The 22,908-nt window shown below is 34.0% G+C and overlaps 3 protein-coding genes across 7 annotated transcripts; all 3 read right to left on the minus strand.

Annotated features, from left to right (window-relative positions):
• Positions 1-1,981: 1,981 nt before the first annotated feature.
• On the minus strand, positions 1,982-10,260 carry LOC117232735 (alpha-N-acetylglucosaminidase). The gene is made up of 14 exons (XM_033492334.1): positions 10,139-10,260; positions 9,874-10,037; positions 8,049-8,227; positions 7,292-7,510; positions 6,018-6,245; positions 5,461-5,524; positions 5,255-5,400; positions 4,736-4,820; positions 4,497-4,646; positions 4,008-4,150; positions 3,761-3,920; positions 3,282-3,472; positions 2,479-2,864; positions 1,982-2,211 (listed from the first exon to the last, which is right to left on the minus strand). The coding sequence occupies exons 1-14, from the start codon at positions 10,218-10,220 to the stop codon at positions 2,096-2,098; spliced, it is 2,313 nt and encodes a 770-aa protein (XP_033348225.1). The 5' UTR covers positions 10,221-10,260; the 3' UTR covers positions 1,982-2,095.
• Positions 10,261-10,761: 501 nt separating this feature from the next.
• Positions 10,762-16,511, minus strand: LOC117232736 (mitochondrial amidoxime-reducing component 1-like). Of its 5 annotated transcripts, XM_033492338.1 has the most exons (8): positions 16,305-16,510; positions 14,222-14,473; positions 13,950-14,185; positions 12,906-13,157; positions 12,371-12,494; positions 12,091-12,296; positions 11,590-11,661; positions 10,762-11,326 (listed from the first exon to the last, which is right to left on the minus strand). In XM_033492338.1, the coding sequence occupies exons 1-8, from the start codon at positions 16,317-16,319 to the stop codon at positions 11,149-11,151; spliced, it is 1,335 nt and encodes a 444-aa protein (XP_033348229.1). In that variant the 5' UTR covers positions 16,320-16,510; the 3' UTR covers positions 10,762-11,148. The 5 variants fall into 5 exon arrangements, with proteins under 5 accessions (XP_033348229.1, XP_033348226.1, XP_033348231.1 ...); XM_033492335.1 differs by having other exon boundaries at positions 13,950-14,473; positions 16,305-16,511; XM_033492340.1 differs by having other exon boundaries at positions 10,762-11,320; positions 11,511-11,661; positions 13,950-14,473; positions 16,305-16,511.
• A 2,482-nt stretch (positions 16,512-18,993) lies between these two features.
• On the minus strand, positions 18,994-22,119 carry LOC117232739 (4-nitrophenylphosphatase). The gene is made up of 6 exons (XM_033492343.1): positions 21,918-22,119; positions 21,379-21,539; positions 20,887-21,024; positions 20,514-20,724; positions 20,087-20,231; positions 18,994-19,794 (listed from the first exon to the last, which is right to left on the minus strand). The coding sequence occupies exons 1-6, from the start codon at positions 22,009-22,011 to the stop codon at positions 19,614-19,616; spliced, it is 930 nt and encodes a 309-aa protein (XP_033348234.1). The 5' UTR covers positions 22,012-22,119; the 3' UTR covers positions 18,994-19,613.
• Between the last annotated feature and the right edge of the window lie 789 nt (positions 22,120-22,908).

Genomic DNA, 22,908 nt, shown 5'->3' on the forward strand with positions numbered 1-22,908 from the left:
CCGTTGTTTAATAAAAGAAAAAAAAACAATTCTGCTGGAATCCTTAGCTCCCATTTTTTCAATGATATTCATAAAGATATGAATTTGTATAAATATTCGCAGTCTATTTATTAGCAAGTAACAGTAGCTGTAAGAGCAAAACGACGTCAATAGATCGTCTACCGATGGCTAATATTTCATTTATTCGTAAAATTTTGAAATAATCTGTAGTGCAGTATATATTTTTATAAATAGATAGAAGAATGTGACGAAGAAAGTAAAACTACTTAAAATTGTAAAATATCTGTTTCGATGATATTGGTTGATATAGAGGATGTTTCATAACTGTGAGGCAAAATGGATGACGAATTGTTTGTATTTAAAGAGTTAAACTTCAGATCGCGCTGCATTCGCACTAGGAAGATCTCAAAGGAAGACATGTGGTGCATCGGTAGGCCTTCTGCGTCTAATTGTTACGGGTATGTGTATAATAAAAAGACAAGAATCTTATATTTACGATATTTCTGATGGTATGTAATATTTTGAGCTGAAGAATTTCATCTAATCTTACTCTAAACACAATTTGCTTTCTATGTATCAAAGCTTACACTTTCTTCCATCTTGATTCTACCCTAAAAAATTTTTGAAATTTTACCTCGAAGCATGATGTAATAATCTAAAAGCGAAACAAAAAAAGAAAAAAACACACAAAAAAAAGATAAGAATTTTCATCATTATCTCCTCGTGCTTAGAGAATTTCGATTTAGATTACGATTGAGAATATTTACAAATTTTCCACTGATCTCGAATAAAAATATTACGTATCCCCAGAAATATTTCTCGGACCGTCCCGTCGTCGATAAAAATCTCCTAAACGTTATTCAATGTCTCAGATTTCGATGACATTTTTACCCACGGCGGTACATTTTCGTGTATGATAATGGATGTATCTCACACGTTACGAATATTCTTACGAAATGCACAAGATATTTTGTACTTCGTATTAGATGCGCACTATGTTTCTTAATCTACTTGTAATAAAATAAACCAAATCACGTGTAAAGTAGGATTGGCCCTCAATTGACAGTCAATTTCACTCGACGAGTTAGATTCCCAAACAAAAGCAATGAAAATATCCAGTAATTCATTTAGAGACAGCTAAATAGCTTATAATCTAAAACAGATAAATCTCGAATCTTTGAAAGTCTATTCTAAATAGAGTAAATCGTAAATTTTCCATTTGAGGACGAGAATATTTCAAACGATCGTCATAAATTGGCCAATTGAGGGATCGATTATCGACGATCGTGTTCGTGATCAATGTCTAACGCGAAACAGAAAGATCGGTCGTTGAAGCCGCGAGAGGTCGTTAACTGACGCTGTGACCAAATCCAACATGGCGATTCAAGTGAAGCGAGAATTGGCTGACGTTTTCGACTAGTGTATTGATTTTCTCGACAATCAATCTCATAGACGATTTTGGTTCGTTATTTTTAATAGACGAAAGAAAAAACAGTCGGTCGGTCGGAAGTGATTACGTTCAGTCGTCTACTGCCATAATATTGACCAGTGAAGACGAGCAAGGAGCGAAGTATATATCTATGTAGTACTTTTATCGATAATTCACGGGTCTAGCCGATGTACTTGGTAAAGTGGACAGGTATTTGTGAATCGAGTGTAACTCCTTTTTATATAATTCGTAGGCAAATTTACGATTCTCCCCCTTTTTGCTCTCGGCTCGAATCTGTCGTTGTTGTTTCCAATTCTGTAATTTTATTCGACTGTTGTAGAGTGTCCTTTTGTCAATAATAACGATCTTTATAAAGTTCACTCTCCGATATTTTAACCATTGTTCTAATGAATATGAAATGAAAGATTCATTGGCATTCATAATGAATATTTTATGTACAATTTTTTAAACATTCTGCATACATATATACATACATTTCTTTTAACTATTACTGGCATATGATATTAAGTTTGTATGTTTCCTTTATGAATATTTGCATTTTATCATTTACAACAATATTATTTTTTACTAACAACTTTTAACAATTTTTACGATGAATGTGACCAGTAACAAGCTTAATCACTTTGAACGATAATAATTGAAATATTACATTCTTCCTTTGTCTTTCATAATATTTAAATATCTCATGGATCTGAATACATCGAAAATGGACGGTTGATACCATTTAGATAAAATTCGCATTGCTATGTCGATGCAATCCCCTGTGAACAAAACGTTTCCAGGTTCAAAATTAAAGTACTGTAAATTTGAGATGGCCAAAAAGTCTGATTCCAAACTTCCAGTATAAAAATTAGCGATTTCAATATTTCAGAGCTAACAATTTCTACATTCAAAAGCACGGTAAAAGGAAAGCTTGACCCTTAAATTTCTATGTTAAGAAATTCAGATTTTAAAGCTCTGGTTGAAAAATTTCAATAAGAAGAAAAAATTCAACTATAAAAATTTCAGGATTACAAATTATCTTATACCTGTCGCATTTGTTGGATAAATTTTTCTGGAGAGCGTAAACGGTTTTTCAACTTCTTTGAAAATCCGTTCGTTGATCCTCGTGATATTCAAGCTCGTTCTCTTTGTTAGACTAGTAGTAAGCCCATCCAGGAAAATAGCCCAGCGAGGTTTAAAATAATCCGAGACAATTCCTGACCACTGTTTGTTCGCGTAATCTCTAATCTCTCCTCGTGGCCCCCACAGAGTAATCTGATTCCTTGCGTTGTACTCGTACAATTTCGACTCTGCATCATCAGTAGCCAGATTTTTCGCCATTTCTAGCCATGTTCCCAATAAAAAGTCTTCACTGGATGCTAAGATGGCTTCGAGGTCATCGAACAGTTCCAATAGACGACCAGCTTGCAATCTACATATATGATCAATCATAATTTTAGAATGAATCAAAAACATTTTCAGGTTAGGGATTTTTATGCAAATTTATACCTTTTTAAGTAAATTAATTCTTTAACATCTTTTATGAATATTTTACAGATCCCCAAAGCTGTTTTACGTTAGATAGTTTACATGTGTATTTCTGCATATTATGCAAATTCTATTTTTACACTTTTAAATAACGCATAAAAATCCTTAATCTAATAATTAATAATATTGAAATGATACTCTTTGAAATTTGATGAATTATGAAATTGCTAGAATTTATCTAATATCTATTGTAGGTAGGTGTCATGTACTATCTGTTGTAGGTAATAGAGCTTTCAATCTTTGATCTACCGAAGATAATAGAACGTTTAATCTATTCAGTAATCTCAAGTCCAGAACTTACTTGAATGTTGTCACATCCTTTTGATTAAACGATTCGACTAAAACAGAGTAAATTTTATCCGCTTTTAGTTGAAGAGCTTGTCTAGTTATATCAACCACATCATGTCGGTAGAGGGTGCTGTTTTGTCTTCCATGTCTCGCTTGGAGGAATATGTACCAAGTAGAATAGAACTTCTCCGGATCATACCAAGTCTGTGCAATGGCCCATATTATACATATTTAATAAATAATTGAAAAGACTAGATCATTTTTATAAGAGTTAACACAACGTTGGCTCTTAATGGGTTGATTGAACATTATATTAATTTTCTAACCGGTTTTGGTTATTAAATAAACTTTTATCGAAATTGTATACATGAAATAATGATTTCCTCTATGTTAGCAGAACTTTGTTCTCTTTTAAATTACGATAGCTGCAGCTTTGGAACAGTATAGGGAAAAATCTGGTAGAACTTCAAAGAGAATAGTAATTAAGCTTACCAGTCGAGCGAGATTCAAACTCGGTCGCCTGGTAATCACGTATTTCCCTCTAATTTTCGAAATGCCTCGGAAATTGTATACAGTACTACCCAAATTCTTCCATGCTGCAACCGCGTACTCATTCCATGCTCCATATCTTCGACTAGCATAATCTTCGAACCTGAAACAGTGAATATTACAATTTATGAATATGTAATTTTGTACACGATTATTTTTCTAATGAAAAAATTAATAGATATTTGTCCACCAATTATCCAAATTGACAGGTTCTTGACGATAAGCCATCTCGTTCATCAACTCGTAAATAACATAATTTTGATTTATTCCTTCTGGTGTCAGACCTGTCCCGATCATTGTACTTCCTTCCATGTTTCTTCCTTCGAAAACTCGCTAAAAAACAATCGGTAATCACGCAACAAAATTATCTCATTGTTAGTTAATCTCGATTGAATTTTTCATTAAAAAAATTCAATTTTGGGTAATTAAAAAACTATCACAAATTAATTTTGGACAGTTAAGACCGAAGAAATCTTCCACTCTTTTCAAATGTTACATATCTTTTAGTGTTGTTTTGCTATTATAATTCGAATCTTCTTTTTACACGTGTTAAGGTTATGTAAGGTGGTAAAAGAGAGCGCCATTTTGTGAACGAACGTTCAGAACATGGCGTACGTGCACCAGTGATGAAATTTGAGAGTAGAAGATTGTAGAGAGTACATTTTTGTAGAAAACTTACCCGATTAATAATTTGAGCAGAACCAAACATTCCAAGAGTCCCGCCAAAATTGTGCAACATGCACCAAATAAATGGCTGACCATAATAGGACTTTAGTTTACCGTATAGCGGGAATTGTTCTGATTGAAGGTCCAATACTATCAGTCTTCCCTAAATTAAAAGCCGAGGATCACAAAGAAGATAAGTATTGTATGAGCTTTTAAAACGTTCATTCAAATGTCTGTTTTAAGCATATTCACCAATGGAACTGAGGTTAAGAAAGCCTTTATTCTCGGCTCTGTCCAGAAGACAGCATCATGAACAAAGAGCCATCCTTGCATTAACCTTGAAAAATAATTTCACTTTTATGTATCGGAAAATAGTTTCAAATTTCGTTATAATGCTACTTTGTATTTGCTGCAAATTATCCCATAAAAAAGATTATTAATGTAATATATATCTACACATGCTACTGACTAAAAGTTTGGAATTATTATGTCTTCCAAAGATTTCAAACATTTTACAAGATTTCAACTCTGACTCTTGGCAGCTTAACATCTGCAGAATTAATTTCCAATTAATAACTAGGAGAAGTAAGATATCAGTGAAATGGAGAAACCTATTTTAAATTTTAAAAACCTATTTCGATTTTCCATCGAATCTGTAAATTACCAATTATTATTATTAGATTAATAAACGATTACACTAAACTGTTAACAGGTTATTAATATATGTTGATATACGTTAGTATATAATATTAGTATAATATATCGTGATACCATATCGCTTGTGGATCGACACTCAGCATAGTTTGAAAAATCGAATGTCCTACGTTCCTCAAAAATTTCAGTTCGCTGGTGGGGGGTTCGTTTTCATTGAAAGTATCGCAATTATATATGTGATCGGTTCCAAATTCCTTGATATACTGGAAACCACGAACACAGAGATGGAAATATCCTTTGGGAGAATTTTAGATTTCACCTACCGTTCTCAAAAATTGATCTCCAATTTTATGAAACAGGGGATCTGTAGGTTCCAAAAGATAAGGGCTGAAAATAGATTTATATCTTCATTCAGAAATAGTGAGGTATAGCATAAAAGTAAGAAATGATAATCTTGACTATGTTTATAGTGCAACAAGAGTGGAGGCTTAGCTTATCATTTTCTCTAAATAACAACAATCCGTTATCTCTGAACGATAAGGCTGCAAGTAAGCAAGATTTAATCGGTGATACAAATTGAGTAATGTATCAATACATCTTATCATTGATTAATTAATATTATGTATATCTAGATCCAAAATATCACAAAGCAAATATTTATTGTTTCTTAACTATTTTATTATCAAAATTTCGTTTGCTTAGAAGAAAGAAAAGATGACAGTTTATCGCAATTTTTTATTACGATCTGAAATATTAAAGATCAAGTAAATGCTACCAATAATTGTAAAATTCAATAATACGACGATAGATATGTAACATAAGATTCAATAAATGTAGAGTTGAAGTGATGTCAGAGGGATGAGAAATTTTTTTTTCTTACCAACAATATTTGTCCGAAAACGAATTCCATGTCGCACTTTTTGTCACGTTGGCTTCTGGAAATAGTCTGGGGAAAGCTCTAGGTACGTGCCCAGTGAAAGCAGGAAGAACAGGGATTATTCCTAATTCCCTCATCCTTTGAAGGATTCTATGCTGCAGTTGAAGCGATCTTTCGTGCCAGCTTGAGGTTAAAGGACCACCAAAACCTCGAATGTTACCCATTCTAGACCTAATTAAAGGATTAGAATGAAAATTGCATGGAAGAACAACTAACCAGTCGTTTAAAAAATTGCGGTAGATCAGTTTCTCACATTTATTAATTCTCTTTTGACATTAGTAATTAGGAGGCAATTTGAAACTAATTTCGAAGATTGGAGACTTTGAAATTTTTTTTTACTGCAATTTTTAAATCAATTTTTTAATACAAAAATTAAGTTTCAATAAAAAGAATTAGGAAGTAATTCTAAAACATTAAGATGTTAAGTCTTCCCCATTTTTCTGCTGATTTTAAATTTTAATAGATTTAGCACAGTTGATCTGAACCCATTTTTTTTTTTTTTACAAAATCAAGTTTCTGGCAAAAATAACGAACTAATTTCCTATTCTTCCATCTTTTTTAAGTTTCAGACTTGATGGTTGAGTGGAGAACCAAGTTTCAGATAGCCAACAAATGATTGAAAACTTAATAATTTTCATGATTGAAGAAATTGTATAAGTAACCATGACATATAGAAAATCACAAATGAAACTTTGGACCTATTGATTACAATAAGTCAAGGTAAACGGAGAAAGTGTCTCTTCAATGATTCGTCAAATAGATAATCCTTCCAAAATACCAGAAAGTTATCGATAATTCTACAATGTTTTTTGTTCAGAGGAAATCAACAGTTAAATACAAGCAGATTTTCTAAGAGAGATAAAGAAACAGATAAAGAAATGTTTCATCAATATACTGCAGACGTTGATGGATTTATAGAAGATCTCAAAATTCAGAAACTATAAAAATATAAAATATGTAAAATTATTCATTATAATAATAGCTACAGCTCCCATTAAAGCTGAAATAATAAACTTTATGACTGAAATAAGCTGCCACTCAATTTTCATATTTTTGTGTATGTTCACAAAGATATAAATTTGCATAAATACCCGCTGTCTACCTATAAATGAGCACCTGCAGAATTCATTATATACTTCAGAAGTATACTTGGAATTATGTTACGAATGTCAGGATTCCACCGCGATTATTGTAACGGAAATCATTGTAAGGGTTACCAAGGCAAAAATGCTGGCCCGGCAAAGTGCTCATTAATCTCGTCTGAAGTGAAATTCAATTGGAGGTATACTCTCTGCCAGATTGCCTCTTGCCCGTTAAAAGCAAGAGCCAAATTGATTCCATTAAGGGCCATCCAGTCGATGTTTCTTTCCCAGTGATCCCATTGCCACCATGCGAAAGTGTAACCCAGAGTGCATACGTTCTGATAGTACCTAAACCTGTGCAATTCATGGATTAAGTAGCATAGGAAAGAAACAAATGTTGATTACACGAGAAGGACTAGATAAATCAATTTTTGTCAATTTTCGAATTTTCATATTACATTTAGCGTGACATAGTTGAAACAACAGCAATCTGTTAGGATCCAAATTGAATATAATTTAATGAGTAATTTTAATTTTAATAGTCTAGCTTTGTGACATTCAGATGTTCTTAAAATATGCAATACGTATAATACTAGATCTAATCTAAATAATTCTAAATCTAATAATATATAAATAATTCTACCAAGCGTAATTCATGAATTAAATAATGTCGAAGAGAAAGACAGACGAAGATTACACATTTTTGTCGATATTCTCAAGATGTTCGTTATATATTTTGTCTGGAAACCAAATTGCAACATAGTTTGGTAATATAGGTTTCATTGACGTTGCAGCGAATTCAGCAATTGCTGCTTTATACAAAATATGACTTATCATATTCTTCCCTTGCGGTTTACGAGTGGTTTCATCTTCTTTGCTTGAAACTTCGTACCTATCATTGGACGTGACTTTTACTCGAACATCTGGTAAAGTCTGAGGAAGTTCGATTTGATTCCCCTCCCATGAAATGTGAACGTTGCAATAAGTTTTCAGGTAGTAATGCAAGCCCCAAGCTACAGCCACGCCGGAACTGCCAAAGATCTCCACTTGATCCAAGGAGTTTTTCTTGATCTGGCAATTAAGTTGAATTTGCGGTTGCGCAATAAGTAGATTACTGATTTTTATGCATTTATGGGAATTTTTGAAGGCACGAAGATACGAAAGAATTGCAATTCTTTGCTTTTTCGAATACTTATAGTAGAGCAAACTATTCATAACTCTGGAATTCTATATATCTGGATAATAGATATACAGGGCGGTTGGTAACTGGTGGTACAAACGGAAAGGGGTGATTCTATGCGAAAAAAGAAGTCGAAAATATAGAATAAAAATTTAAAAATTTAAATATTTAAAAATTTAAATATTTAAAAATTTAAAAATTTAAATATTTAAATATTTAAAAATTTGAAAATTTAAAAATTTAAATATTTAAAAATTTGAAAATTTAAAAATTTAAATATTTAAAAATTTGAAAATTTAAAAATTTAAAAATTTAAATTTTTAAAAATTTAAAAATTTTAAAAATTAAAAAATAACGTCAATCGAGACAAAGATCTACAGTGAGATCCGTTATAACGAGACGTGATAAAGTGAAAAATTTCGAGAAAATTCAAAGTCGATTTTCTCGAAAACGAAGCCTCAAACGAAAAATTTGTATTCTATATTTTCGACCTATTTTTTCGCGTAGAATCACCTCCTTTCCGCTTGTACTACCAGTTACCAACCACCCTGTATATCTATATATTTATACTAATAAGGTCATACAGTGTCAAGTGCAAGCTCGAGGTCTCTATCAAACTTGAGAGCTTACGGACACAAATATCTATTCATATTTAGTGCTGTGAATAATTATAAATCAAAACGACTGTTTTGCATTATTTCTTCGATATTTCCAGGAAAACATTGCTCGTGTCTGGATACGTTACGTGAACTCGTTTTTCTAAAGACAAATTGAACGCTATAGGGTATCACGAGATCTTACATGGCGAATTATTGCCCTTCTGTAACTGAAATAGACGACAAAAAGGTAATTTTTCAACAAGACCATGCCCCTATTCAAGAAGGCAGCTACTACAAAAACGTGGATCAAGATTTTGAAGTAGGATTATTATCATGATCATCGCTCAATCCTGATCTAAATCCGATTGAGTACCTGCGAAGAATTCTAGCAAAAACAGTTTACGATCAGAAGAAGCTACCTATGGAAAATATTGTTGAACGTAAAGAAAAGCATAAAACCCGGGTAGATGAATATTCAAAACGAAACTTTAACCGATTAACTGCGTTTGACGAATATACTCGTCATCGCTTGTATTTATCTACGCACTCCACGACCTAATACCACGAGAGATTCCCAAAACTAAATTCCGCAGTTAACTGGTTAAAAAAATTATTGGATAGTGTACCTAACACTATGATTAACGAAAGCAATCAGAAGTAAAGAAAAATGCGCCAAATATTGAACGAGAATTATGTTCTTTTCACAGCCGAGAACACAAGTTTACAGGAAAACGTAATTTCTTCCAGAGTTCAAAAGAAGAAAATTTTCGTTTGTTGTATCTTCAGTTTCGGTTTGTATCATAACATGAAATTATATGAACGATCCTGTCAACTATTGTTTCGATATTGTGAAAAATCTAGAAACAGAATTGAATTTACAATTATTCACGGCACTGTGCTTATCTGTTTACACAATTATAACGTGATATACGATTTACCAAGAAGGTATCTAGTCCAGTAGGACCAAGATCAGGATTCACGACCATTAGGAATTTTGCAGCTCGTTCGTGTCCCAATAATCTTTCAGCAACACCTCTGGCAGCCTCAGCCTGCACTTCCGGTGAAGTCTGAGGCTTAATGTGACCCAAAGTGTTCTGAAACGCTGTTCAAATTTCCATTTTTTAATCTTTTCTTATTGCAATTATATTTAACATATTATATGACGATTATAGGAATAGGAGAATGAAGAAAAATTCTGCTTACCGTCTGGCTTTGGATCGCGACAGAAAACTGTCAAAGATCCGGAAAGAAAAACGATGGACGCGAGTAACGAATGGATCAACATGATGCATGAACGTGTCGTGTCTGGAAGACTGAAACTATTGAAAGAGATGGTACTTGTGAACGTATTACTATTTATAGTCTCCCTACTCTTCTACCATTTCTCTTTATCTAACATGGCCTCTGATTACCATTTATCTACTATGCAATTACTCTCGCGATCATACACCATTCGTCTCGGAGTCTTCGTTCGTATCACTCGCGAAATAAGATTTCAGCTGATCTACAAACTGTTACAACATCCTTCTACTTGGAAGATATAAACATGAAAAAATGTTCATCTAGTTGTTTCAACGGTGATGGTGTCTTGTGAAATTTGTGAACGTTAACTGCTGTTTCTCTAAATCTTCAGCTTTTTAGTGTGTATTGTATCGTCTTTAATAGGAAATTAATTTATATCTCTGTATTAATTTCATATAATATTATATATCATTTCTTCCTAAAATAGTTAATTCTTCTTTAAGGTAAAATCACAAGTAAAATCATTTTCAAACTTAGCTTGGGTTTCATGGAAAAGGAAGAAAAAAGAAAATAATAGACATGGACTTTGTATAACAATCAAAACTTTATTTAGCATAACGATTTTTAAACATTATCTCTGAAGTGCCCTAAAATACATGAATTGGGAAACACCAATGCAAACCAGTGCCAATTATTTTAGGACACCTAACATACATATACAATGTATAACAATTACATAGCTTTGAATTGACAAGAATCGATCGTACAAATGGCGCATTTATATTGTCTTGAAGTCTTTCCAATCTTCTAGAAATTACTCGATTGAGTCGTTCGCCTGAAAATACTATAATCCATAATTGTTCATCAAACATGAACGTACATATATCGGTATCTTTTTTAACGCACGAACTTTATCTATCTTGAAATAGAAAGGCCATCGAAAGCGAGTTAGTTTTCAATATATTTCTTATCTATCTAGGATTTTCTGCCTCCCGATGATTCAATTCTACCGACGAATCATTAGACCGATGAATGAACACCTCGTCGCCGATCTTCGCTCTTCCAGTAACGTACAGTCCACAATATATCCCCATAACTGGCGCCTTGCCCTCCAGCGAGATTCGTTCTGGGTCAGTTGGCTCCCTGAAACTGGAAAAGATTAGAAATTGATTCAATAAAGGCGAATCTCTGACGTACAGTGGCTCACGAAAGTTATTTGTACACTTATGGACACTTTCAATCAACGTATAAGGCACGTTACGTGAAACATTTTACAATTTTAAAATGTTTTATATGACACACACGATATACAGAAAAAACCAATTATATGTACAAAGACTTTTGTCAACCAGTGTAGTTGTTAGTTCTTGGTTTATCCATGTGCTCGATGAAGATAGTGTATCTCGTCGTACGATTTTAAAGTCTTCAACGGCTCCTCCTTGTCCATCACGCCGTTTTCTGGATTCACGCCCACTAGTTTGCATCTGAAATATGAATTGCATTGTTCGAGTAATCCGTAACTTGAATTCTACATTTCGAGAAACGGTGGATAAATGTTACACTTAAAATTTTTAAGATGTTAAGGATCTTATGGATCGTACATCATAAGCAGAGTATATTAGCGGTATATGCGTTAACTACTAAAGCAAAGTATACATATTTCTTCGCGTAAGAACCTTTGAAGAATCTTCGCCTAGAAACATAGCAGAATCTCGCTGTTATAGCGTTCTAAATGAATCATTCACGGAATATGTAATTTTGAAACGTCCTGTATATATCTATTTCGTTTATTTTATAAATTTACTCGCCGTCGTTGTAAATATTTGTTTTAAATTGCAATATTTTGATGATATCAAGGACACATAAAATTAATCACTTAAGAGTGCATGATAATTAAAATATGTTTACTATACCGTGAGCACGGTTTGACGTTCCTAATCACGACACGTTCACCAATTTTAATCCATTCCCATTCATCTTCCTCGAATGGTTGTTGCGTAGAGACCAAAATATTTGGACGGAATTGTAGAGTAGACACTGGTGTCTCCAATTTTTCGTTCAGTTGTTCAACGGAGCTTGTGGTCATTAACATATAACTGGCCAGATCACTGAACAGCCCCTAGAAAATATCCCTTCGATCGGCAAAATATATGAATTTCCCGCTTAAAGGAAGACAAAAATTGAGATAATTACGGTATCTTCGCTTCTAAGTGTCCGGTATACTTGAGTGAATTTTTTCCACGGATCGACGAAAACGTCTCTTCTATCCATCATCGTGTACCCCAGTCGAAGACCAGAAGTCGTTCCAGTCAGAAATCTACAAAAAAACGTGAGTCTTATCAATGAAAATTAATATGAATTAATTACAAATCAATAGCAATAATGAAAATTAATAAAAATTTAGAAATCCACCAATTTGATTTTTTAATTTTCCAAGTGCATCAATGTCGAAGCAAGTCAGAATTAATTTATCCGATTAAAAATCAATAGGACACATTTATCATCGAGAAATAGGGGAAAATAAGATTTATCGAGAAATTTCTGTGCGAATTCGTATTTTTGAAGATATTGTTTCATCTTTCAAATATCGCAGAAAGCAGCCTATTTTGGTAATATTTATATCTCTTCGTATTAAGCGCAACAGTTTCACGTTTTCAAATTTCCTACAAGTGCGTAAAAATTCATAACCTACTTACGAGGTAGAAAGGGAAGAGATGCAAATACGAACCTCGATAGCCATTCGGCGGGTTCCGTGCCACAATCGATACACTTCACTGGTTCTCCCCACCACATTTTGCACTGCACGGCTTCAGACGCGTCCTTCAAGTTCTTTGGAACCTCGAAGATCACGCTGGGCATCCCTACAGCCTCCAACTTCACCTTGTTCTCATCCACCGCCGATAAACTCACCAGGATCAAGGTTGGGTATTGTCTTCCGGTTTGAAAGCGTCCAGTTTCCTCGTTGTACACTAGAAACATTCTGATGAACAGCAGGGGATTCATCTTTGGTTCCTTTGGGAAGGGGTCTGTAGGATTTAGTTATATGTCGTTGTTGTTAGTTATATGTATTGTAATACAATGTTCTCGTATAGTGAAGCTAATTTATTGTAGTGCAGTGAAATTTCTGTATAGTGAATATAAATGACGTTTCAGTGGAAGTACATGATCGAATTTTATAATTTTATTAGAACGGAGCTGAAAGAGTTGGAAATGTTAATAGAATATTGTGAAAGGAGTTTGAAGATGTTTGATGACGTTTCATTGAAGAAACAAGTATAAATGTTAATGATATAATGAAAATAATGCATGTTTCCTTGTTTTTTAATATTTTCATAGTATACGTGTTAAAGGTTCTGTAGGATAATCACTGGAGAACGTGAGCTAGGATGAGTATTAGGGCTGAAGAATGATCCTAACAATGGACATTATCTTTTTACAAAAGCTTTGACATATTTATGCGACAGTGCAATTGCTATAATAGAATCAATTCTCAATAAATGAGAAACAAATTTTCTACACAAAAATTCAACGTTTATCAAAAGCAAAATGCACTTAAGCAAATATAAGAACTAAAAAAACTAAAAAAACCTGATATAATACAGCGTAACTAATCTGAAACATGATAAATAACATTTTTACTGTATTCGTGGATATATCATGTTTAATATTAAGGCCAAAACCAAGGTACATGACAAAAAAATTACTGACAAATAAAATTTTCCCTAGAATCGAAGATCATATCTAGGTGAACTATCATAAAAAGTTTGCTTACCTGTCTCTGAGGGTGAACTTTCCTGCATCGTCCAATTTCATTCCATATTCGGTAAAGTCACATTCCCTTACATTCTTTCCACGTCCAGATTTCAATGGATACATATATAGTTCTTGAATCTGGCCAACCTTCTCCCATTTTGGATCTGGTAATTCGGCAATCGTATCGTCCTTTGGACATTCCTCATCCTTTGGACGTTCCTCATCCTTTGGACGTTCCTCATCGTTCGGATATTCCTCATCGTTCGGATATTCCTCATCGTTCGGATATTCCTTATCGTTTGGAGATTGCTTGTCGTATGTTTCCTCATTTTTCTCCGCATTTACATCTTCTTCGCGAGTTACTTCGTTCTTGTTATTTATATTGCTCTCGCTATTAACATTCGCGTTCACTTTGTCTGGCTCTTTTGAATCATTTGTTCGAGACCGCTTCCGTTTTTCATGGGAAGTTTTCCTTATAGTCCAAACAGCAGCCGCGAGGATGACCACGAAACCGCACGTTATCGCGATGGTTGAGCGCCAGTACTAGAAAAAGATACGACCTTGAGTTAAAATGGAACAGGGCCTAATGGAATGGCTGCTAAAAAAGTGCTCGTGGAAACGTTAAAAACGTTTCTAACGAAGCTCCGCATTTTGATAAGAAAAAAATTTTTTTAAGAATGTTTTTAGTAGAGGAAAGATAACAGCTTAAATTTAGTTGTAATACTTTTGGATAAAATGTTCTAAAATTTGGAATAGACACTTTTTGTAGCCTTGGAATTTTGAATTTTGATTGGAGTTGTTTTGTATAATTTTCTATAATGTTGACTTAAATTTCGGTCAAAATCCATTCTTGCATAATTTATCATAGAAATAATAATTGAAATATAATTAGAGTGATAAAAATTTGTCGTAGGTTTGGATGTTTGAATTTTGATTGAAATCTTTTTGTCAACGATTTTTAGTAGAGCGCAAACGATTATTCAAGTTCAACTGAAACTATGCTAAAGAAATTCCAGAATTCTTAATCCATTTCATTATTTATTAAGTTTATGAAGTTCCATTATTATATCTTAGCTCGTCATAATAATTAAAATTTAATCACGTCATATGAAACATATAAATTTCTAGATTTTTAACTCGCTCCCATATTCCTAAAGTCCATTAATTTGTTTCGGTAAAAAATCCATTTTCTTGTTATCTGTTGTCTACGAACATAACATTTTTTTTACGATTCTGCCATAGCGCCTTAGTCACCGTTTTATGTTATGTTTATCTAAAGACTTATTGTGACAAGAAGAGCATCAGTAATTTTCCTCAACGAGATTAGATAAGCATCGACTAATCGTCAATCTCTCTCGAATCACTTTATAATCGACCTATGTAGCAAGTTATATCCAAAATTCACGTAGCTGTTAGAGTCACGCGGCCGTCTAAGAACAATGCTCGTCATCCGAAAAGTCGAAGCTGCGTCGAACACGTACAGTAACAATCGAGCATAATGCCATTGTTTCCTAATCGAATTCCTGCTACAAAGAGGCTTAGCGCGGTGTGTTTGCTCGTAGTTTTTGATCGTTCCAGACAATTCTCATCTACTAACATTCTCAAAGATATCGCTCAAAATTCATCTATGTTACTCACTTTCAAACACAATTACACTTAACATTTACAGAACACAATTATCAGTTCAAACAACGCCATACTCGCAAGCAATCGGAAAGATCAATTCTTCTAATTCAGCTCGACCCGTGGCCTTGATATCGTATCCAAATTCTCTAACTTGGTCTGCATCACAGGTAACACTCACTCGCGATATTCTCTTCAATGTGAGAACAAATTCAATCTTAATCAGCGAAAATCTTTATCAGAGTTGCTACGTTGACACGGTGTTAGTAGTAAGTGTCTGCGGAATTGATTTTAGAATTTTCCGATACTTTTTGGAAAACATCGGCTCGCGTCTCTCGTCGTCAAATGAAAAACATCTGCATCGCATAATCCACGCGCAGTGAATAATCTCATTCGAATGCAAATTTCATTTCAATCGATGGAAATTTATTAGCTTTTATATTTATGTCAACTTTTATGAAAAGTGTTGGTTCGCGTCTTCTCTTATCGTTGAATGAAAAACTGAAATATGCATCGCGTAAGCAACTCGCTGCTGCATTCATGTTTATTTGAAAATAAATTCCACTCTAATTAACGAGAACCCTTATTACAGTTTCTACATTAACACGTTGCATGGTGCGAAAGAAACTTATACGATTCTCAAACACTTTTGGAGAATGTGCAGATGCTTACGAAGCGAAAAACCTCGATTCTCGTGAACAATGTGTTCATATGGAATAAAGAAAGGTGTTTTATCGTGATAAGTACATACCGGGTGTTCTTGCATGATCCTCGCGGTTCTGGCACTCGTGCAAACCGTCGTTTCGGGCTCACAGGCGTATTTTCTTCATTCCGGAGTATCCGTGCTGTGTCGCTGCCGATTGTATTATGCAATGGCCCGACTGCGTGTGCCCCTTCTCCACCTCTTATCGGCGCAGGTCTATGGTGTCGCCGATTGTGCGCTGTGAACGCGTCAGTCGTTGACCAGAAAGCGTCAAAGGCGATTTACTCGTGACGAACGTCCTTTATTCTCCTTTCTTTCTTTTTTTTTTTTTTTTTTACCGCAGTTCATGATTCGACCGATAACTTCCATGGAATGGAACAATCGCGTTGAAATCACGAGGAATCAAGAGACAAAAAATTTTTAGCTGTGCTTATTCCACCATGTTAAGTCGAAAGGGTGTATCTACAACTTTCGCTTAAATTCAGTCATTGCTACCAAATAATAGGAAAATAGTTTATTTTCATATATATATATATTGTTATAATTATTATTATATTAGTAAGAAATTATTATATAATAAAATTTATTATATGTACATCATTATTATTTATTACATTTTTTTTATTATTTCATTTATATTAATAATTATTATTTGTCATACATATATATTTTTATAAAATCTAAATATATGTGGGATTAAGATTGGGATTCTGGGCGCGTTACAACTCTTCACGTGGATTAGCCATCGTTTCACAAAGCCGAGATTATATTTACACGTATATACAAGACTATCACAAAGCTTAACAAATAATAAGTCTAATGAATAATAAGTTTTGATGAACAATAAAGTTAGTGAATAATAAATTGTACGAATAATTAAGTTTAACAGATAACAAGTCTAATGAATAATAAGTTTAACGAATAATGAGTTTAATGAATAATATGATTTACGACTAATAAATTTAATAAACACTATTAACAATGTTTTCTGGATTCAAACGAATCCACGGTCAACGGGATAACTCTTTACTAAACGTAAACTAATCTTAGGCGCAAAATACGATTGTTGAAAATGCTCGATGTGTCACTCTCCAAGGCAATCGCACGAATGCCAACCTCGTGGAGATATTCCTCGCTGTACGATTGCATTTTGTTTTCTATACTCGTTTTGAAGCATCGAGAAGGTTTCAAACGCCCGTTGCTAGGCGGTCTCTGCCTGGAGTTTGATACGCACTCGTTGGAAGCATCGAGAAAGTTCCAAATGTCGTTGCTAGGCAGTTTCTGACTGGAGTTTGATTATTAATATAATGTATGTCCCATTGTATCGGCACCTCCGAGGCAACCTCACACGTGGCGAGGCCGCATGTCTCGGAAAAACCATACAACCACTCCAGACCTCCGTTCGGCGACCAATTGTCACCTCGAACCCAATCTCGCTATCACAAATCTCGAACAATTACAGCTATGATAAAATCTAGGCTAGAGTGCTAGAGGATGTTGCCAAAATTTGCAAGGAAAGGCTTCGGCTTTCCTCTCATCTCCGACATATATTAAAGAAGAAATTTTTCCTATCGAAACGGAAGGTATCACAGTTTATATTTCGAGTATAAGTGTGATGTATGTGAAATCGTTGACTTGTTATTAAAAGTCATTTTTCTCGAAACCACCTCTTGACCCTGCACTTCTCTTTGAATCACCATAACAGTAATATATTATCGGGTATTTATGCAACTTTACATATTCATGAACGAGACTGAAGAAACAAATTCTAAATAGGAATTTGTTTCATCCTTTAAATATCGTAATAGGTACTCCATTTTGGATATTTTATATATTTGTATATGTTATGTGACTTTTCTAGATATTTGAAACCTTACATTTCCCAAAAGCGTCCTGACGACGACTAGCGTTAGGTTATATTTAGGTTAGGATTAGCATGTCGTTAGAGTTACAAATGTCCATTCGAATTTAGATTTTTATGAATAGGAGAAATAGAATTTCAATAGAGATTTATTTTGCTCGTTGAATATCGTAACGAGTTGTCATACTTTGGATAGTTTATATACTGTATTTTTGCATTTGCTAATTAACTAGAAATATATAAAAATCCATAGTCCAATGATGATATAACATCGAGAGTAATACATCGAATGGTAATGACGCAACGTTGGTATCTATTTGTACGATGACTCGATGCATTTCAATCATTCTACTATGAATTACAATAACGCTAAACCATCCCGATAATTATATCGCGAAATTTAAAAAGGTTTGTCCTAGATATCTATGTGATATATTATGTATTCTCATTTGTCTGTTTCTAATATATATGCAGATTTTATGCTAAATTTTGAAACAGAAATTACATAACAAAATGGAAAAAGGAATCTCGATTGTCCGAAATCCGTTTAACCGAAGTTCCGTATTATCCGAGCTACTTTAATTTTTACCATAACTTCGAAAGTTATACCATAACATGGTACCATGGTCTTCGTACCATAAGAGTACGAAAGTACAAACATAGTCTGGTAATGTGAAAGCAGTCGATCAAACTTTCAATCGATTAAACAACGAATTAAACAATATGACGTTATCAAAATGTTTTCTATTATCTTATTATGCGATTTACGAATACTGATAAACCTTATCGTATTATTCGAGATAGGAGCATCATTTCGGATAATCGAGGTTCTACTGTAGTTTTTCTGGGAAAGATTTATAGGAAATTCACAATATAATTAACAATAAGAAAATAATTGCTACTTGTATTTGGTAATATGCTAATTTTCTAATTTCACTTCATTTTAATTGGTCTTATACATGATATAATTTCACGTCAAGTGTTTCATGTCTGGAACTGTTAATATAGAAATTCCGCGGAGCTTCAGTTTCTAAATATGTGACCCAATACAGCAATTACGATAATGATACTAATTTGAAGATAGAGATACACGAACGTGCCATCAATTTTCGCTGAATAATATACACATCGGAAATGTTCTTTCTATCTCGGTTACGAACAAGCGCGATATGAGTGAGGTTTTGATAAGAGTTAGCATATTTCATTTAACCTTCGCCTTGTCAGTAGTTCTCGGCAGAAATGCAAATTGAACTGATTAAATAAAATCTCGTTTCATTGGTTATTAGTATCGGATTTACAGTTATTCCTTATACATTCGCAGATATTAATATTATCGTCTAAAGCGACTAAAAATCGATGACAAATGAGAAGTTGTAAAGTTGAGCAAAAAATCTTGAACAATTCTGTCATTAATAACGAAAATAAATTTGGCGTGTTACATATCAGTTTGTAAAGCCTACCACTGGACAAGTGGAAACAGGAGAAACACGACTTTTCTAGTTTGCCGATTCGTTTTGCAACGAATCGATAAGGGGGTTTAACAACGCTAGACTCGGAATATAGAAATCTGGGCAGCACTCGTCGTCCATCGCCGCTTCGTTTATTTTGTCCGTGCCCGTGTTGACGAACAATTTTTTAAATCCACACATAGCACCGAATTTCATGTCTGTGTTTATCCTGAAACAAGAAAGAGAATGATTCATACTAGGCGATTAAAGATCGAGTAATGATTCGTCGTAACGTTAAAAGCAACATAAATTTCCTTTGAAAAATTGTGAACATTAGGATATAATCCATAAAGGATATAATCTAACAAACACGAAGATGGTACCCCGCTGGGGGTAGCTACCCACGTGATAATCAGACAGCTAAAAAATTCTACCAAATGTACAAATTGGAATGTGAAATATTAAATATAAAAGAAAAAAACTAGGATTAAGAAACGTGGATTATACGAAGGTATATTTACGAGTCGCCGATGATTAAACATCTGCTTGGATCTTTCACGTTGCACGTATCAAAAACATAATCTTTTAGATTTTCACTAGGCTTGGCAAATTCTAATGGTGTTCTTCCGCTCTGTTTGCTAATTAGATCGATCAAGGGACCAGAACCTGCAAATAAAGTAATTGTTGTAAATCCTTTATGTTTGTTAATTAATTTGTTACTTATGTTTATACCTAATAGATTCCACTTTATTTAGTATTTTATTAAAAGGCGCGCGTGATGCAAATGGAATAACAAAATTACGACAAGATAATTACAAATTAAAAACAGTTAGAAACGTTCGACTCTAGATATTTATCTTAATATTTACAGTCGAAGAAAGAAAAAGATAAATATGCAAATAATAGGAGAGGTGTCAATGAAGTTTGGTCAAACATGTATGCAAGTACCTAAAATTCTCTTATCGCCACGATAAACGAGCCACTCCTCTCTACAACCGCATATGTAAAGAACATCTTTTCTATTCAAGCAAGAAATGGCTAATGCTAATTTTGTCCAATCACAGGAAGAACAGAAATCGACGATCACTGCTTTAATAGCTGGATCATCCTCGATACCCTTTAGTCCTTCGTATCGTTTATGCTCTACGATCTGAGTTTTCTGCAAATGAATTTTAAAGATTAGCTTCGTGACTGTATTGTACAAAACATGTTCGTATATCCTATAAATACGTAAAAATCCGCAATCCGATAGGCATTACTTTTCTAAATAATTCGAAGCAATGTATATATCTCGATCGTAAGCTTTGCTAATGTTACTCACTTCCTGTGGTACGAGTTTAAATCCATCGTCGATTAAAATTTGTCGGAATTGTGTCATTGCAATCACGAAAGCTTCGCCCGTGAACTGAACCTTCTTCAGATACCAGCTAATGGTTTTCGCGGTGTTTATTACTTCTTTCTGTAAAACATTCGCTATGAAACGGAATACGAGATGCAATAGAACAGAAAATTCTAAAGGGGAAATAATTTATTCGAGAGTAGGAGTTTCGTTACGTTTCTATTGTACAATTGTTTCGTATAACATGCGTAACATATCCAGAAAAAATTTCTATAGGTATTCAAATATGTGCATACATACATAAATTGGTGTTATCTACAATACCCGCTCCCGATACTGAATGCACCTACTATATTCCCGCATATCTATTTTACCTACAAATCCGCATACTCCGTGTATGTATCTTCTATAAACGATTTCTCCACGCACTGGCAAACAGAAATCGCCGTCGATAGCATCGAAAACAACACTCACCGCTTTGATATCTAGTCCGTGTAAATCCAGACGCTTGCAGAATTCGTCTATGGTTATGGTACTGTTGTTACTTAATAGATACAGCTGCTTGCCTAGGTCCCGTAGTTTACGAAGCGTATGCGCTGAGCCAGGGATCGGTTTGTCAAGATACCAAAGGACACCTAGTAATAGACGTCAAGTTAGTATAATCGTCTATGATTCACCATATTGGTAAACAGGAGGTTGCCAAATTCTCCATCTCGAAATACTCGAATATTTTCATGGAAATGATGCTTAGCACCTTGTGTATGTGTGTGTATATGGAAATATTTCTCGTGACAAGAATATACGTAAATACGTAATTTCCGATGATCGCGACAATTAATACGAGACGTATTAATTTCAGTGCGTAAGGACGCAGTCTCTTTCGCGAAGCAACAAAGCCAACAGAATTTAGGAATCGTTGCATTGTAACCTTGTAAACGACAAGTATCGGAAGAATTTTAAAAGCAAATGTCGATGTAAAATACTTATGAGACGGGTAGACAGTGGGAACTCGCCATCGCAATCCGATAAAACGATGTCGAATGAATCTAAAAACTCCCGCGTTTCCTCTACACTCGCGTTTTCCAAGTTTATTGTGCTGGTTGCCATGACGATCTCTTGGATACTGGTAAGTAGTTGTGACTGTGTATCACGCTAAGCTTAGGACTTCGCCGTAGACTGTGTCGAATGCTTGCTGGAACTCGACTGAGAAAACAATCTATCTACTACCAGCAAGCCACCACCAAAACCCAAATATGTAAAATAAATTTTCGTGCCGCACGTGGCACCAGTACATAATACTCATACATACATAGCTTTTTACATGTATTCTCAACGTTATTGTACACGTAGAAAATTTCTGAATAAAGCAAAAAAAAAAAGATATGTATGAATAATGACAAATTATGACTTCATGTTGGTTTCCCAGGCTTGGTAAGTATAATCGACTGAGTAACGTATATAGTTCAAAATATCGCGGCATGTATTTAACGCAATAAGAGTATAGGAAGGTCGGAGTCGAGAAAATACTACTAACACGCTTTTTCCCTTCGCATCATTCGAAAATTGATAATTGAATATCATATATGAAACAAGCTACGTCTTCATCTTCTTCGCTTGCATTTGACGATTCTATTTCGAATTTCTTTCTGATAGGCACGTTCCTAATTTCATCCCCAGGTATCTGTGTGGAAGGACGAAATTATGTATCGAATAGACGAACAAAATTACATGCGATAGTTAATGTTTCGATAATCGTTGCTTCGAATGATTAGTGCGTTTAAATAATTCGATGATGACAGTAAATTAATGAAAGAAACTGATACTATTTACATTAAACCTTTGCGATAATTGAATAATTTTTTAAATATAATTACAAGTTCTAGTCGATAAATTACAGAACGAGATTACCATTAAACCTACGAGATTTACATTAAACCTTTGCCATAATTGGATAATTTTTTAAATATAATTACAAGTTCTAATCGATAAATTACAGAACGAGAT

The sequence above is a fragment of the Bombus vosnesenskii genome, unplaced genomic scaffold (assembly GCF_011952255.1).
Source record: "Bombus vosnesenskii isolate JDL3184/JDL3185 unplaced genomic scaffold, Bvos_JDL3184-5_v1.1 scf7180000013293, whole genome shotgun sequence".
Taxonomy (NCBI): domain Eukaryota; kingdom Metazoa; phylum Arthropoda; class Insecta; order Hymenoptera; family Apidae; genus Bombus; species Bombus vosnesenskii.